Raw genomic sequence first — 13,978 nt, forward strand, 5'->3', positions numbered from 1 at the left:
TCCCCCTAGGTTGCTTGAACCCACTTGTATTTATCACAACAGAAAACGAGAAGAAAGCCTTATTTGAGCCTAGAGTTACCTCCTTTCTGGTTGAGCTTGAGGTGTTGCAGTTTTGACTTGACGCGCTTTCTCTGTGGTGGCTGCCGCTGCACCCGACTGGCACCTCCATGGCTGACAGACCCTCGAGCCGCCATGCACCACTGTGACAAAATTAAAGTGCTGGCATGAAATCTAGCTGGAAAGTAATTTCTTTTCAAGAGGTCCTCAGGGCATAATTCCTGGCTTTAAATTTTAAAAAGGTGCAATGGCAGGGGTGATTTTCCCAGCATCTCTGCAGGCAGGTAGAAGCACCGAGCACTCCTTTCTCTAGTGGGCCGGGGTGCAGGTTCCCTCCTCCAGGGTAGCTTTATCTTTTCAGAAGCCACACACACCTTCTCACTCTGCCCTGGCTGCAAATTTTGCTCAGATCTCATCCCTAGAACCTCTGCACACTCAGAATATTTCCAACCATGGGGCAGTGCTCAGGAGAGGTGAGGGCATCATAGGGAAGGTGAAGAACTAATTTAGGGTCATTTAGAGTGGAAACTGAGCCAGTCCCCAACTGTGGATCTAATTTCTGGTCTGCAAGTCTTCTGGGTAAAGCATCAGTGACGGGAATCCCAGAATTGTCCTGTGCTCTGACAATGAGAAGGGGGCACACTCTCTTCTGCAGGAATGCACCCACGAGGTGTAGAGTCCCTCAGAGTCCAGTACTCCACATGACAGACCAGGTTCCCAGGGCCCAGAGCTCAAGAATTCCCTCTCCTGTAAGCTAATCCCAGAGTCTATATAGGCTCCTTCCCTGCATCTATCCTCTGGAGGGCAGATGTTGCCATCCATATAAGCAGTTCGTGACCTTCAGGGTGGTCAAGGGGTAGTAGGAAAGAGCTGGTGGGAAGAGAAGCAAGAAAGCTTACGGGTCAACATTCTCCAGGCCTCTTTCCTGCAGGGGTTTAAGAGTTCAAGACTCCATCCTTCCCACAGTAAAATTAAATTGAAACCACATGTTAGTACTGAGGAAGATAATAAGGAACAGTGGTAGCTCCTGTGTGGCCTCCTTCTCCTAATACCAGGTTAGAAACTCATCTGGGACCAATCCTCTTCTGCCTGTATTCTCTTCTAAGTGGCCGGACGAGGGCAAAGTTCAGGCTGGATCACCTACGTGGGACCGAGGGCAAAGTTCAGGCTGGATCACCTACGTCGGACCCATTTCAGCTCTCCACTTCTCACAGTGTGACCTGGGGACCTGGGGTCAGACTACAACCTCATAGAGCCTCAGTTCCCCTCTGTAATATGACGAGTCCTTGCTGGTCAACTCAGAGGGTTGAAACATCAAGAGAAGCCCTCTGCAGCATCTGCCATGTGACAGGGGCTAATATAATGTCAGTATAATAGTTTCATTTGTAAGTTTCTAGAGAAAGCAACTACATCTGCTCTAACTTTCTTTAAATCACCCAAATGGGAACAAAAGAAAAGAGAATGGCATCCCCAGGTCGCCTAGATTTCTTTCTATCCAGATTGTACACACTGGTGCATGTCTGTGACCACAGCACTCAGAGCTGAGGCAGGAGGATCTTTAGTTTGAGACCAGCTGGGGTTTGAGCCAGACCTCGCCTCAAAACCAATAAATAAAAGCAGACCTCGAACTTCCCCAGCAGAGCCCACTCCATGAGCTTACGCTGGGGAAGCCTTACTAAATCAAGGCAGAGTGGAAAGATTGATGTAATAAGTTCAATTTCACTCAAATGAAGTCTCAAAACAACACACACCCCCTTGTTTCACACAAGTTTAATTATGAGCTACATGATGAGATTTAACCAGGTATTCAATCATGTGCAATGTCTCCAAGTCCCTGTACGAATGAGATTCCACCAGATCCTATGGGATATGACTATAGAATTCTAGCTGATGGTCATAAATAAGATTCCTTTCTGTGAACCTAACAAAAGGAAGAAGGGGTAGGACCAGATCCCCCAGCTAGTACATTACGGTTTCCTAGTACAATTTCCAAGCTTCCTGGCTTTTGTCGTGCCCTGGCTTACAAAATTCTTGTCTCCTGTTGAACCAAATTTTGGTCCTGAAGAGGGATCCTTCCTACTGTGACTTAGGATTAACATACCCATCAAGGACATCTCTAAAACGTCCCTCTCTGGCTACTGGGCTATTAGAGATATGGAAGGGCAGGAGGGGCAGGTGGCCAGAGAAGATATCAGGGGAGGTGAGTATGCTCAAAGTGTGATACGCTTGTATGAACATGTCACAGAACAACCCACACAAACTGTACAAATGACATATACTAACTAGAATTAAATAGGTCCTGCACTACCTTAGACACAGGGACTGTGGGAATATGGGGACTTGCTTCCCAGATTTGGCCTGTTATTCTGATTTCTGTTGTTCCAAAAAATTCTAACAAGGAATAGGAAAAGGACTGACACCATCCATCATCCAACACTGTCCTGTAAGTCCACGTCAGGAGAACTTACAAAACCAATGTAATTTCTGAACCATTAAAAATGACAAGATATTGGGGCTGGAGAACTCAGGGTTTAAGAGCACTGGCTGCCCTTGCAGAGGACCCAAGTTCAGTTCCCAGCACCTACATCTGGTATCTTAAGAACACCCGTACCCCAGTTCCAGATTTCACGCCTGGGGTACCTGCATTCACATGCACATATTCCCATAGAGACTCACACAAACATACACACATTTTTTTTTTAATCTTAAAAAAAAATAGAAATTTTACTTTGAGGATATCATGAAAAAAATTTCCATGCATCAAATTAATGCAAGGCTGCTGTTACATATATTGCATAAGAGAAGCAGAAGACATTATGGATTTGTATCTGTATCTTAAACACACAGAAAAAAAATTAAAGATGGGGAGTTGGAGAGATGGCTCAGTGGTTGGCACACTTGCCGCTCTTGCACTCATTAGGTAGTTTGGTTCCTAGCACTTATTAGGTAGCTCATAAACAACTGTACTTCAGCTCCAAGGGGATCTGACCCCTCTGGACTCTGCAGGAATATGTAGTCATATTCACATACCCACACACAGACACATTATTAAAAATAAAAATAATTTTTTAAAAAGATGGAATAGAACAGAAAAGCACTGAATACATAACTATAATTCTACATATTGCAAAATATACAAGGCAAAATAAAAAGTGATTACATGAAAGATAAAAGTTTAACTTCTGCATAAAATCTTAAAAACACAAATTACAAAACCAAAAAAGAAAGTGTGCATAGACATAATAGAATTCTTGAATAAGAAAATACAGAACTGTGTGTGTGTGTGTGTGTGTGTGTGTGTGTGTGTGTGTGTGTGTTGCAGTATATGACATATTAGAGGAAGCATCTTACTACTTCTAAATGAGTAAAAAAAAAAAAAAATATAAAACAGCTTTTTCCAGTTTAATTTCCAGAATTCAACTGCAGAAAATACTCAGTTTTCTCTTAGCTAATAATATTAATCTTTCCCTGTCCACCCAAACGATAAAAGTACTATATAATACCACCTTAAAAACTGGAGTGTGAGAAACTCATCACTAGTCAAAGCGCCAAGACTGAAGTGCTCAGCCACAAACGGTCATATCACAGCCCCTGTCCACAAGAGGCTGAGGGAACACAGCCGAAGAGGAAGCAGGAAGACTGGAAGAGCCAGACACTGTGGAGGACCAGAGCGGAACATTGTATTCTGGACGTACAAGACTTGCACAAGATCAAGTCAGTCAATGTCCCCTCATGCCGTGGGGAGGGGCTCCTGAGCCCTCAGCCCTAGCTAAGGAGCTATTATCAATTGAGGGCTTCTGGAGAGGGAAGAGTTAGGTTCTTTTTAAAGGCATGGCCCCTGATAGGTTGACCATGCTCTAGGGCATTGGTCACAACCCCCTGGGGGGTCAAAAGGCCCTTACACGGGGGTCACTTAAGATCATTGGAAAACACAGATATTTACATTGCAATTCATAACAGTAGCAAAATTACAGTTATAAAGTAGCAATAAAAATAATTTTATGGTTGGGGGTCACCACCACAACATGAGGAACTGTATTAAAGGGTCTCAGCATTAGGAAGGTTGAGAACTACTACTCTAGTGGGTGACTCCATACCCATGGGTGTATGGGCAGCATAAATTAGATTTACCAGTTAAGAGAGAGAGAAGAGAGAAGAGAGAAGAGAGAAGAGAGAAGAGAGAAGAGAGAAGAAGAGAGAGAGAGAGAGAGAGAGAGAGAGAGAGACAGAGACAGAGAGACAGAGAGACAGAGAGAAGAGGAGCAGGAAGCTGAGAGGGGGTGAGTAGTGGGCATGAATCTGGAAGGAGTTAGGGAAAAGAGTTGAGGGTGAATATGATCAAAATACACTGTATGCATATATGAAATTCTCAAGGGATAAAAAAAGTACTTTTTCAAAGCATTGGAGCCTGTAACATAGTTGGAATTGAGATATATTGTGGCTTCTGAATCCTTTCACTTAGTTACTTCTGACTTACACAGAAAATAATTTCAGTTCTCATACTGTTTCATGACCTCCAATCTTGGGTCTGTTAGACTTTATTTGCCACTGGAAAGGATGGTGAAAGAAAAGATGAATAGGTACTTCCTTTACTGGCACTGTCCTTATCTTTAAAGATAACACCTTTTGTTTCCCAGTGTCTTTCGGGAGCTGATCTTCAGTGTACCGTATTTGTCTTGTAACAAAGGCACTCGCAATATCCACCCGAAGTAGGTGCCACACTGACAGATTAGGAAACTCCTTTGAAATAGGTCAGGTCTAGTCACCATTCAAATTCATGAGCGCCTCATTTGGGGTAGTCTACTACATCTGTAACTGAGAGGCTCTACGATGCCTACTTCACCTGCGTCCTAATCTTCACAGCAAATATTAGCGAGTTTGGTGAGGTTGGGACCCTGGCTCAAAGTGTCCTTGCTCAATTCGGTCCAACCAGGTGTGTCCTACCCAGGGCCCCAACAGCTCATCTAGCGGGCACACCCTACATTAATGAGGTGTATCAGCAACACTTGAGATCTCGTTCGTTCCCTAAATATCCCACGAAAACTCTAATCCGGGCCTCCCCAGGGTGGGTCCTTCTACCCAGAAGCCATGGCATTGGCCTGGGCGGAGCAGCAGTGGGCACCGTGATCGCCACCAGCAAGAGAGTAAACTGCAAGGCAGACAGATGCCAGCAGTGATGGTGACAACGACACCCGAGTCTCTAGGTGTCGGGTCCTTCAGAGACCTTCCCTCCCGTAATCACTAAGTCTAGCTACTGCTCGAGCCCCCCCCAGCTGGCCCCTTGAGACTCGAACCCGCGGCCTCCCGGCCGCTCCAAGCGCTCGAGATCGCAGACGCAACCCCACTTACGCGGCTCGCGGAGCAGCGCGCCCGCAGCCCGCAGGGCCGCAGCCATGTTGGCGCCGGCCGAGAGCATTTCCGGGACGGCCAGGGATCCTCTGCGGCGGCGCGACAGCCAGGCCGGGGAGCGCCCACGAGGCAGCGCTCCGCACCCGCGCCCCGCGCATTCCCCGGCCGGCGGGGGCGGGGCCGGCGGGAGGCCCGCCCTGGGGGTGTGGTCGGGGGCGGGGCCTGTAGGCCCGAGTGGCCAGATGCTGCTGGCTGGACCGGCCGAGATAAGGCCAGTGACTGGGAGATCGGCTCCTGCCACCACGGGTCAGCGCACCTGAGGCCCGCTAGGTCTGCGGCGCTGGAGGGCCCTCCGGTCGGATCTGACAACCTGGTCGAAACTGGAACGACAGCCCATGACTCAGCAAAAGACTTTCTGGACGTGTCCATACTGTCCTTAGATGTGCCCATGGTTCCCAGTTTGGTTGCTTTACGACAGTGCAGACCCTTTCCGACTTGTTCCAGAGCAAAAAGAGGGTGTGGGCGTGGGCGTGTGTGTAGCACCTCTTTGTAGCAGATGAAGACAAAGAAGCTATATGTAGCACGAATCTTAAAAGGTTTTATTAATAAAAACAAACCCAGGGCCAGGTATTGGGGTGAACGCTGAAAGATCAGAGAAGCAGAACAAGCCACAGCTACCTCGCCTTGCCAGTTCCTCAGCTGATTCTGTTTTCTCAAACTGGAAGCCTCTGAGTCCTCATCCAAATGGGTCTCAGCTGAACTGCTGCTCAAAAGCCTAAAAGCTTAACCAGCTCTAGTTCCCGGTCCTCACGCCTTATACACCTTTCTGCTTTCTGCCACCACTTCCTGGGATTAAAGGCATGAGTCACCATGCCTGGCTGTTTCCAGTGTGGCTTTGAACTCACAGAGATCCAGATGGATCTCTGCCTCACAAGTGATAGGATTAAAGGCGTGTGTGCCACCATTTTCTGGCCTCTATGTTTGTCTAGTGGCTGTTCTGTTCTCTGACCCCAGATAAGTTTATTAGGCTGTATAATATATTGGGGGACACAATATATCACCATAGCTATAGAGCAATATTGCTGGTGTGAGGGCATTAGGAAGGGGGGAGGTCAGGAAGGCAGATGCAGGTGTGAGGGCTTTAGGAACGGGGGAGGTCAGGAAGGCAGATGCAGACTGGATTAAGAAGGGGCTGAAAATAAGCAGAACAGAGCATTTTGAAAGACTCAGCGTGCACTAAGAAGAGAGAACGGTAGGGTAAGGCTGATGGAAGAAGTCCTCCTGGAGGCTTGGGGTCAGGATGGGAGGGAGGGAAGGAGGAAGGCAGGAGTCCAGATAAACCTGACTTCTAGTTTTCTGTGGCTAAAATCCGAGTTCTTGGCTTTATTAGTTTATTGTGTTTACGAGACAGATGTAAAATGTACATGTATAACAATTCATGTAACTGACAGGGACTTCAAACTCAAGCATGCTCCCTGAGAAAAGAATAGTAAAACTTGTTCTAAACCACCTCCCTGTCCATTCCCCACCCCCACCCGAACCCCCCCAACCCCCACCCCACGCTGAGGACTGAGGACTGAGCCCAGGGTCTCACACATGAGCATGTGGCCTGCCTCTTTTTACATCTCATTTTGAGGCAGGGCTTTATAAGTTGCCAGGGCAGGCCTTGAACTTGCCATCCTCCTGCCTCAGCCTCCCCAGTGGCTGAGATTGCGACACTGAGCCATCAGGCCAAGTCATCTGCCAATTCTTGACTTCGATCTTGACTTCGACGTCAACATGGTATTAGAAACTGCCCTGCAGAGAGACTGGGAGAAACTTAGGGGATAGAAGCAGATAAAGCAGAGACTGGTTTCTCGTGGGGGCTACCTCCTTTCTCGTGAGAAGGTGGAGGTGAGGGAAAATGCCTGAGCAGGGACAAACATCTGGACAAAATGATAACAGAGATGGGAGGACCCAGGACTCTTATAAAATGCCTGCATCGATCCTAACCCCAGACTACCCATTACAAGATGACTTTTATGGATAGCAGTGCTGCCCATCTAAAGCTGGAACTTCTCTAAAGTTCATTTAGAAAATGAACTACAGAGGCTCCACAACACACTTAGAAATGCTGTGCTAGATGATGTAGAGATGGGGTCACAGGTCTACAATGTCTTTTCTGTCACCTCTGGGAAGCCAGCCTGGGTGCTGAGCACTCCTGCTAAGTGGAGATAACAGGGGTTGCTTGGCCTCTCCCAGAAACATGGTGATGATTAGTGATGAGGCAAAATTCCGCCAATCCTCATCAAATCTGCAGCTGAGACAGGCTAAACATATGTGTGACCAGAAAGCAGAAAAGAACAAACAAAATGCTTTATTCTAGACAATGTCATTTCAAAAATTGAATGAGCATCATTCCTTTCATTTTGTTTACAAACTCTGAAAAAACTCACTCAAAATTCTCTGTGTATAAAGCTCCTTGATGCACATACTGTGGATTCATGGGTTTAAAAAAGAAGGCAAAACTTGGGCTGGTGAGAAGCTAGTTCAGCAGGTCCGGTGCTTCCTATGCAAGCCCAACCACCTCCAGTTTCTGGAATCCATGACAGAAGGGAAGCACCAATTCATGAAAGCTGTCCTCTGACCTCCACACATGTACCATAGCAGGAATGAGTGGGAACACACACACACACACACACACACACACACACACACACACACTAAAATTAGAAAACAAGCAACACTTTGTGGTTTTGAGTTGTTCTTCTAATTTGTGTCTAGGCAGGCCCTGAACTCTCGAACCTGTCACCTTCCTGCCTCAGCATCCCTGGTAGCTGGAATTATAGGACTGAGTCACCAGGCTAAGCCCTTTTGCTAATTCTTGACTCTGATAACAAACATATTATTTGAGGTTGCCCTTACATCAAATACAACAGCTTTCCAATGAGTGTTTATTATTATGAAATAAAAACAGATAAAATGTACTTCATGTGAACTCTATTTAAAATCGTGTGGTGGTGGCGCATGCCTTTAATCCCAGCACTGGAAAGGCAGAGGTAGGTGGACCTCTGAGTTCAAGGTCAGTCTGGTCCACAGAGCAATTTCCAGGACAGCTAGAGCTGATAGAAAAAAAAAAAAATAGGTGTATTTTGCTTTTTTATTATCTTGAGACTGTCTCCTGCAGCCCACAATGGCTCTGAGCTTACTATGTAGCTGAGATAATCCTGAATTCATTGATCCTCCTGCCTCCACCATTTAAGCACTGGCATATACCACCATACCTGGCTTCAAAAAGTTCCTCCTGAGCATCGTGCACATGCCTTTAATCCCAGCACTCAGAGACAGACAGATCTTTGTGAGTTTAAGGCCAGCCAGGTATACATAGTGATTCCAGGACAGCCAGGGCTATATAGAGAGATCCTGTCTCCAGAAACTAAAAACAAACAAAAAATATAGTTCTTAGATCAGAAGTTGTGAACTCTGAATTCAGGGTTAAAGAAAATTTAAAAAAGCACTCGAAAGGTTAAAGAAATAGGAGATTTACATATATTTGCATATATACATAAATGCTTCTCCTTTCCCATGAGATTTACATATATTTACCTGTTTTTGTGTGTGTGTGTGTGTGTGTGTGTGTGTGTGTGTGTGTGTGTATGCGTATATGCTTCCCCTCTCCCCCAGCTTGTTTTAAGCAAAATTCTATACCAATTCCATTAGCAAACAGAAGGCTGAAAGACACAGGCTTCGTGTTGACCGAGATAAGCAGCACTCGCCACAAGGGAGAAGATTTGTCTGAGCCCCTGCGACTTAATTAGTGGATAAAGCACTTGCCTGTCACAGACAACACTCTGGAGTTCAGCCTGTAGTTCTAAATAAAATGAATTTGTTGGTTTCAGCCCAGCGCTTCAGGGAAGGGGAGACTACCCTAATTCATTATTTGCAGTGATTGGCACCTCTGAGCTACACAAACTAAATTTAGATTACTCGACTTGGTCTCTTTAATCGGAAGAAGACTGGGGGAAGGGATTCCGTGCAAGAGAAACAGTGGTTCCCACGTGACAAATGGCAAGCTCAGCATCATCACTCAGGGAAATCTGAGCCGTTGTCCTCACAATTAAGACCGAAGCCACCGAACCCAGACCCAAACACAGCACGCTTTGACTAAACCGTCTTTACAAGACCACAAGGAGTCTGGAGCCCACTAGTGAGTGCTCACACTTGCTGAGTGTGTCCACAGTGAGAACAGTGCTGCCCCAGGTAATGTGGAGGGAGGATAAAAGTGTGAAAAAGTTCTAAAGGAACTTGTACTTGCATGTAGCTCAATTTATGAGACAAGCATGAAGGCAGGGCGAGAGTCAGACACCGTACATAATCGGTACCCATATGGAACGTTCTAGAAGGTCACTTGGGCAACTGTCTACAACAAAGACAAAGTTATACAACATGAAGCCAGGTGTGGCTAGGGGCCAGGGAGGAAAGCAGAGAAGGCAGAACGCAGAGGTGCTGGCACTGCTGCTTCCTGGAGCACAGGCAGACACGAATTCTGCGAAGGTGAAACTGGGGCAAGAAGAACTCTACAAGTGAAACCCGAGCAGGGGTCCCGGAGCTTGCACGAGCAAGGATGGGGACCCGTCTGAAGCCTCGATCCGTTTCCTTTGTCACTGTGACAAAGTCTCAAAATTTTGCTATTTTTTTTTTCCAACTCTGAAATTTAGAAACCTTTCACTAAGCTGTCAACAGGGCCGCATGCCCCCTGACCTATCTTGGTCTCTCCCCCTCTTCTGGTAGTGACTGGCAGGGCTCTGAATACCTGTTATACTGGAACCGACTACCTCCAAGTTCAATTGTGAGTACACAGGTAAAGACCCCATTTGCAAATAAATACACACATGCAGGACCTAGGAGTTAAGACATCACCTTCTTTTAGGGGGCACGAGGGACTGGTGAGGTCACATGACCTGAGCAGAGTGAGACTGGAGGCGAGGTGAAACCAAGGCTCCTTGATGTAAGAGGCCTTTGCAGGTGATGAAGGATCTCTAACACGGCCTTCTGAATGGTCTCCCCGTCACACTGCGATACACACTTGAGTTCCTAAACGTTCCTTTTCCCAGTAACACAGACAAAATGGGAGCACCTGGACCAAGCACTAAGACACATACCACAAGCCAGGTGGCGGCGGCGGCGGCGGCGGCGGCGGCGGCGGCGGCGGCGGCGGCGCACGCCTTTAATCCCAGCATCCGGAGGCAGAGACAGGCCAGTCTGTATGAGTTCGAGGCCAGCCTGGTCTACAGAGCTAGTTCCAGGACAGCAGCCAAGGCTGTTACACAGAGACCCTGTCTTGAAAACCAACCAAACAAACAAAAAGACACACATACATGACCAAACACATTATTTCCCCCCACGGCTTATAACTTCTTGTGAGCTCCTGTTTGTAAGAGTGCTTTTGCCCCAATTCTCATAGCAGTAAACGGGTGCCCACAGAACCTGTCTGGTTTCCTCGTGCCAGTACCCAGGGGTGTCCTGAGTCTTGGGCAAACTGACGCAAGATTTCTTGGCTTCAGTCTTGCTCTTTGAAGGTGTGTAAAGCTGCATCTCCTCTTCCCAGGGATTTTCATTCCCTCCCAGAAGTATGCACACCATGAGCTTCTTTTGCTATGGGCTAGAGAGCCCACTTTCTGGAAGTCTCTACACAAGAAAAAGGCGTCTCAGCCCCCTTTGCATGGGGCTCTAGCTCCACCCTCGTGCTTTTATGTGGGTATCCTGGAAGCTATGTTTGCCTGTGAACACGCAGAGCAGCACACTTGGGAAGGATGTGTGCACTGTTCTGTATGGATGCTTTGCTTACAGTAATAAGGCCCTATCTCAAAACACAAAGTACAGAAATGATTTTTTTCTTTTCTTCTTTTTTTTTTTTTGGAGCTGAGGATCAAACCCAGGGCCTTGCGCTTGCTAGGCAAGCGCTCTACCACTGAGCTAAATCCCCAACCCAGAAATGATTTTACAAGAGAAGCCTGGAACATGCTGAGCCCGAGGAGACGCTGGGGACAGGCAGGAAGCCCAGGGAAAAGACAGGCCCCGTCCTGTCTTTAACGATTCCTGATTCTTCTAGAAAACGCCTGTCCCCATGAGCACACTGCCCTTGGTAATCATCTAAAGACGGTCCAAAACTAACAGTCCGAGGTCCATTTACTCAATGCTCCACCCCACCCCCATTCTAATAGCTTGCCACCAAAGCAAACATAACAAAGATGGTCTCGAGATCTACCAGGTTTTAGGACCTCTGTGTGACTACACAAAATCCAACAGACCAACTATTTGGATTTTGCAACATCCTGATCTGACTACTGGGGAGACACAGCATTCTTCAGTCCCCAGCCACTTGTCACTTAGACTAGACCCCTTGCCTAAAGATAAAAGGAGCTTGAAAGGCACTGCCTAGAGGTGGTCCTTAGGACCCAAGCTCCTACTGTCTTGGATTTGCTGGCTTACCCAATGAGTCAATTTCCTTCCCAACAACCTGGCCTTGAATCACTAGGCTCTTCCTGAGCAAGTCAACAGACATGGGATGTTAATAGCAGTGGTAAGGAAAGTTAGCCTAGTTCGTGGCTCACACCCACATTAGCCACCAGAAAAAGGAATTACTGATTTTAAAAAAAGGGTTTTCACTGAGTGTCTAGACCCTGCCAATCATTAACTCCATTCACTAAAAACACTCTCTGAAAGGTGATCCTACCCTATCCACAGAGGAGGAAAACACATTTGCAGAGGCCTACTAAGTTGCCTGAGGGCACACAGCCAGGGGCAAGGCTAGTATTTGAACCCAGGTGCTCCATTCCCATGGTGGAGGTTGTTCCATTCTTTCAAAATACAACTCAAAAGATAAAACTCTAACAGGGGCAGGGGCCAGAGAGCACTGTGGAGTTCATGGTCAGTGTCATGAGTTTATCAGAGCTGCCGACCTCAGCTGAGAACCTATGAATGCAGACTCATGGCGGAGCTGGGATGCACCATGGAAATTCTATTCAAAAATCACAGTCCAAGGATAAAGCCTCTCGATTCCCAAGACCCACTCAAACACTACCTACAATCTTTAAGTTTCATACGTTCATTTATATTCATCTTCCTTCCTTGCCAACTTGTTTTTCCCAACAGCTAATGACTGCAGATGCCTCCCATTACTTACTTCATTCTGATTTGTGTGCTCAAATACAGAACTGTGACCTCTGGGTAAAGAGGGGGCTGAGACACACAGATTTAGCCTCTCTTTGGCCCAAACCCCACCAAAATCTCCACAGAGGTCTTAGAATGATGGGGATGGGGGAGGTGCTTTTTGTTTTCAAGCACAAATCAAAAATAAGAAGGAAAGAATACCACAGCAACAGAATTTTACAAGCCAGAGGGCAGATGAATCAATATTTCATGGTTCAGCCAGCCGAAGAAAAACTGAATTGTAAGCTGGCCATTCTAAAATAAGAACCATTCAGATTTAGACAACAGAATCCCCAGTGGCTGGGACTGGCGGCAGCAGGTGCCTTTGGAAGTGGAGATGAGAAAAACATGCTGTAATGAGATGGATTGAAAGTCTGTGAAAGCAGTTGTCAGATGCCCAGGTCCCCACTCTGCAGTGGGGCACAGCTTCCCCCATCACATGGTCAACTGAAGACGAAGACGGCATTCCTGGATGAGTTGCGAAAGTTCTAGGTAAAAGACAGCCCAGGGGACTTTTACAGGAAGATGTAACAAAGATTACCAAGTATGTCGGAATGTCTTTTGGGATTGAATCAATGGAATGAAACCTGATACTAATTGTAAGGAAAACGAAAAGGCACAGAAGGAAAAGCAGTTCCAGATCACTACATAGCCAACAGAAACGACAACTTAACGGAGCTGGAAAGATGGAGACATGAGGGGTGTGGATGGGAAAGTGCAGTTGTTTCCCAGAGAACAGATGACCTCCAAAGCAAAGCAATGAGGGTGTGGTCCAGCAACACGGAGGTCAATTTTAAGTTAAGCTCAACTTTGACAACTTCCATGTCTCGAAGCTGATACGCTACATCAGATGAACTTTCACTCTAGAACCCCATGTCCACACTCATTTAATTCTGATTGAGTCTGCCTAACACCCCCAAAATAAAACACTTCTGCATAAGAGTCACTACATTGAATGATTTCCAGATGTTACGAATTATGGGACCTGAACATCATGGAACCTTTGTTCCTAGGCGGCTTGAAAAACATGCACGTTGCTGACCGCTGAAACAACCCAGCCTTTCCCCAGTGTTCCCATTTCAACTAGAGATGAGCAGGGATCATTAAGGAGTTAGGTATTATAGTAAGAGAGCCTTAAGGTTCATTTTAGAAACCATCAGCATCACCCTAGGCCAGTCTTACTTGGGAAATTTTCAAAAAAAAATATCTTGGCGTCATCCAGAAATCCAGTTTCAGCTAGTGTAAAACCCAGGCACTATTACTTATAAAATCATCAGGTAATTATAATATGCATCCAAGGTTACTCATGAGAGAACTGAATTAATCTCTATATTTAAAAAGATACTTTTAGGAATTGCTACACACAACACGGTGGGAAGGA

General features: G+C 46.4%; 1 protein-coding gene across 1 annotated transcript in view; it reads right to left on the minus strand.

The window, feature by feature from the left end:
• Fech (ferrochelatase) overlaps window positions 1-5,573 on the minus strand; it is a 33,573-nt gene extending 28,000 nt beyond the window's left edge. The window contains exons 1-2 of the mRNA XM_052742317.1: window positions 5,407-5,573; window positions 80-200 (exon numbers count right to left, since the gene is read on the minus strand). Coding sequence (XP_052598277.1) covers window positions 80-200; window positions 5,407-5,473 — 188 coding nt within the window. The 5' untranslated portion in view covers window positions 5,474-5,573. The remainder of the gene's footprint in view (window positions 1-79; window positions 201-5,406) is intronic.
• Between the last annotated feature and the right edge of the window lie 8,405 nt (window positions 5,574-13,978).

The sequence above is a fragment of the Peromyscus californicus genome, unplaced genomic scaffold (genome assembly GCF_007827085.1).
Source record: "Peromyscus californicus insignis strain IS unplaced genomic scaffold, ASM782708v3 Scaffold_17__1_contigs__length_78620276, whole genome shotgun sequence".
In the NCBI taxonomy this organism is placed as follows: Eukaryota; Metazoa; Chordata; class Mammalia; order Rodentia; family Cricetidae; genus Peromyscus; species Peromyscus californicus.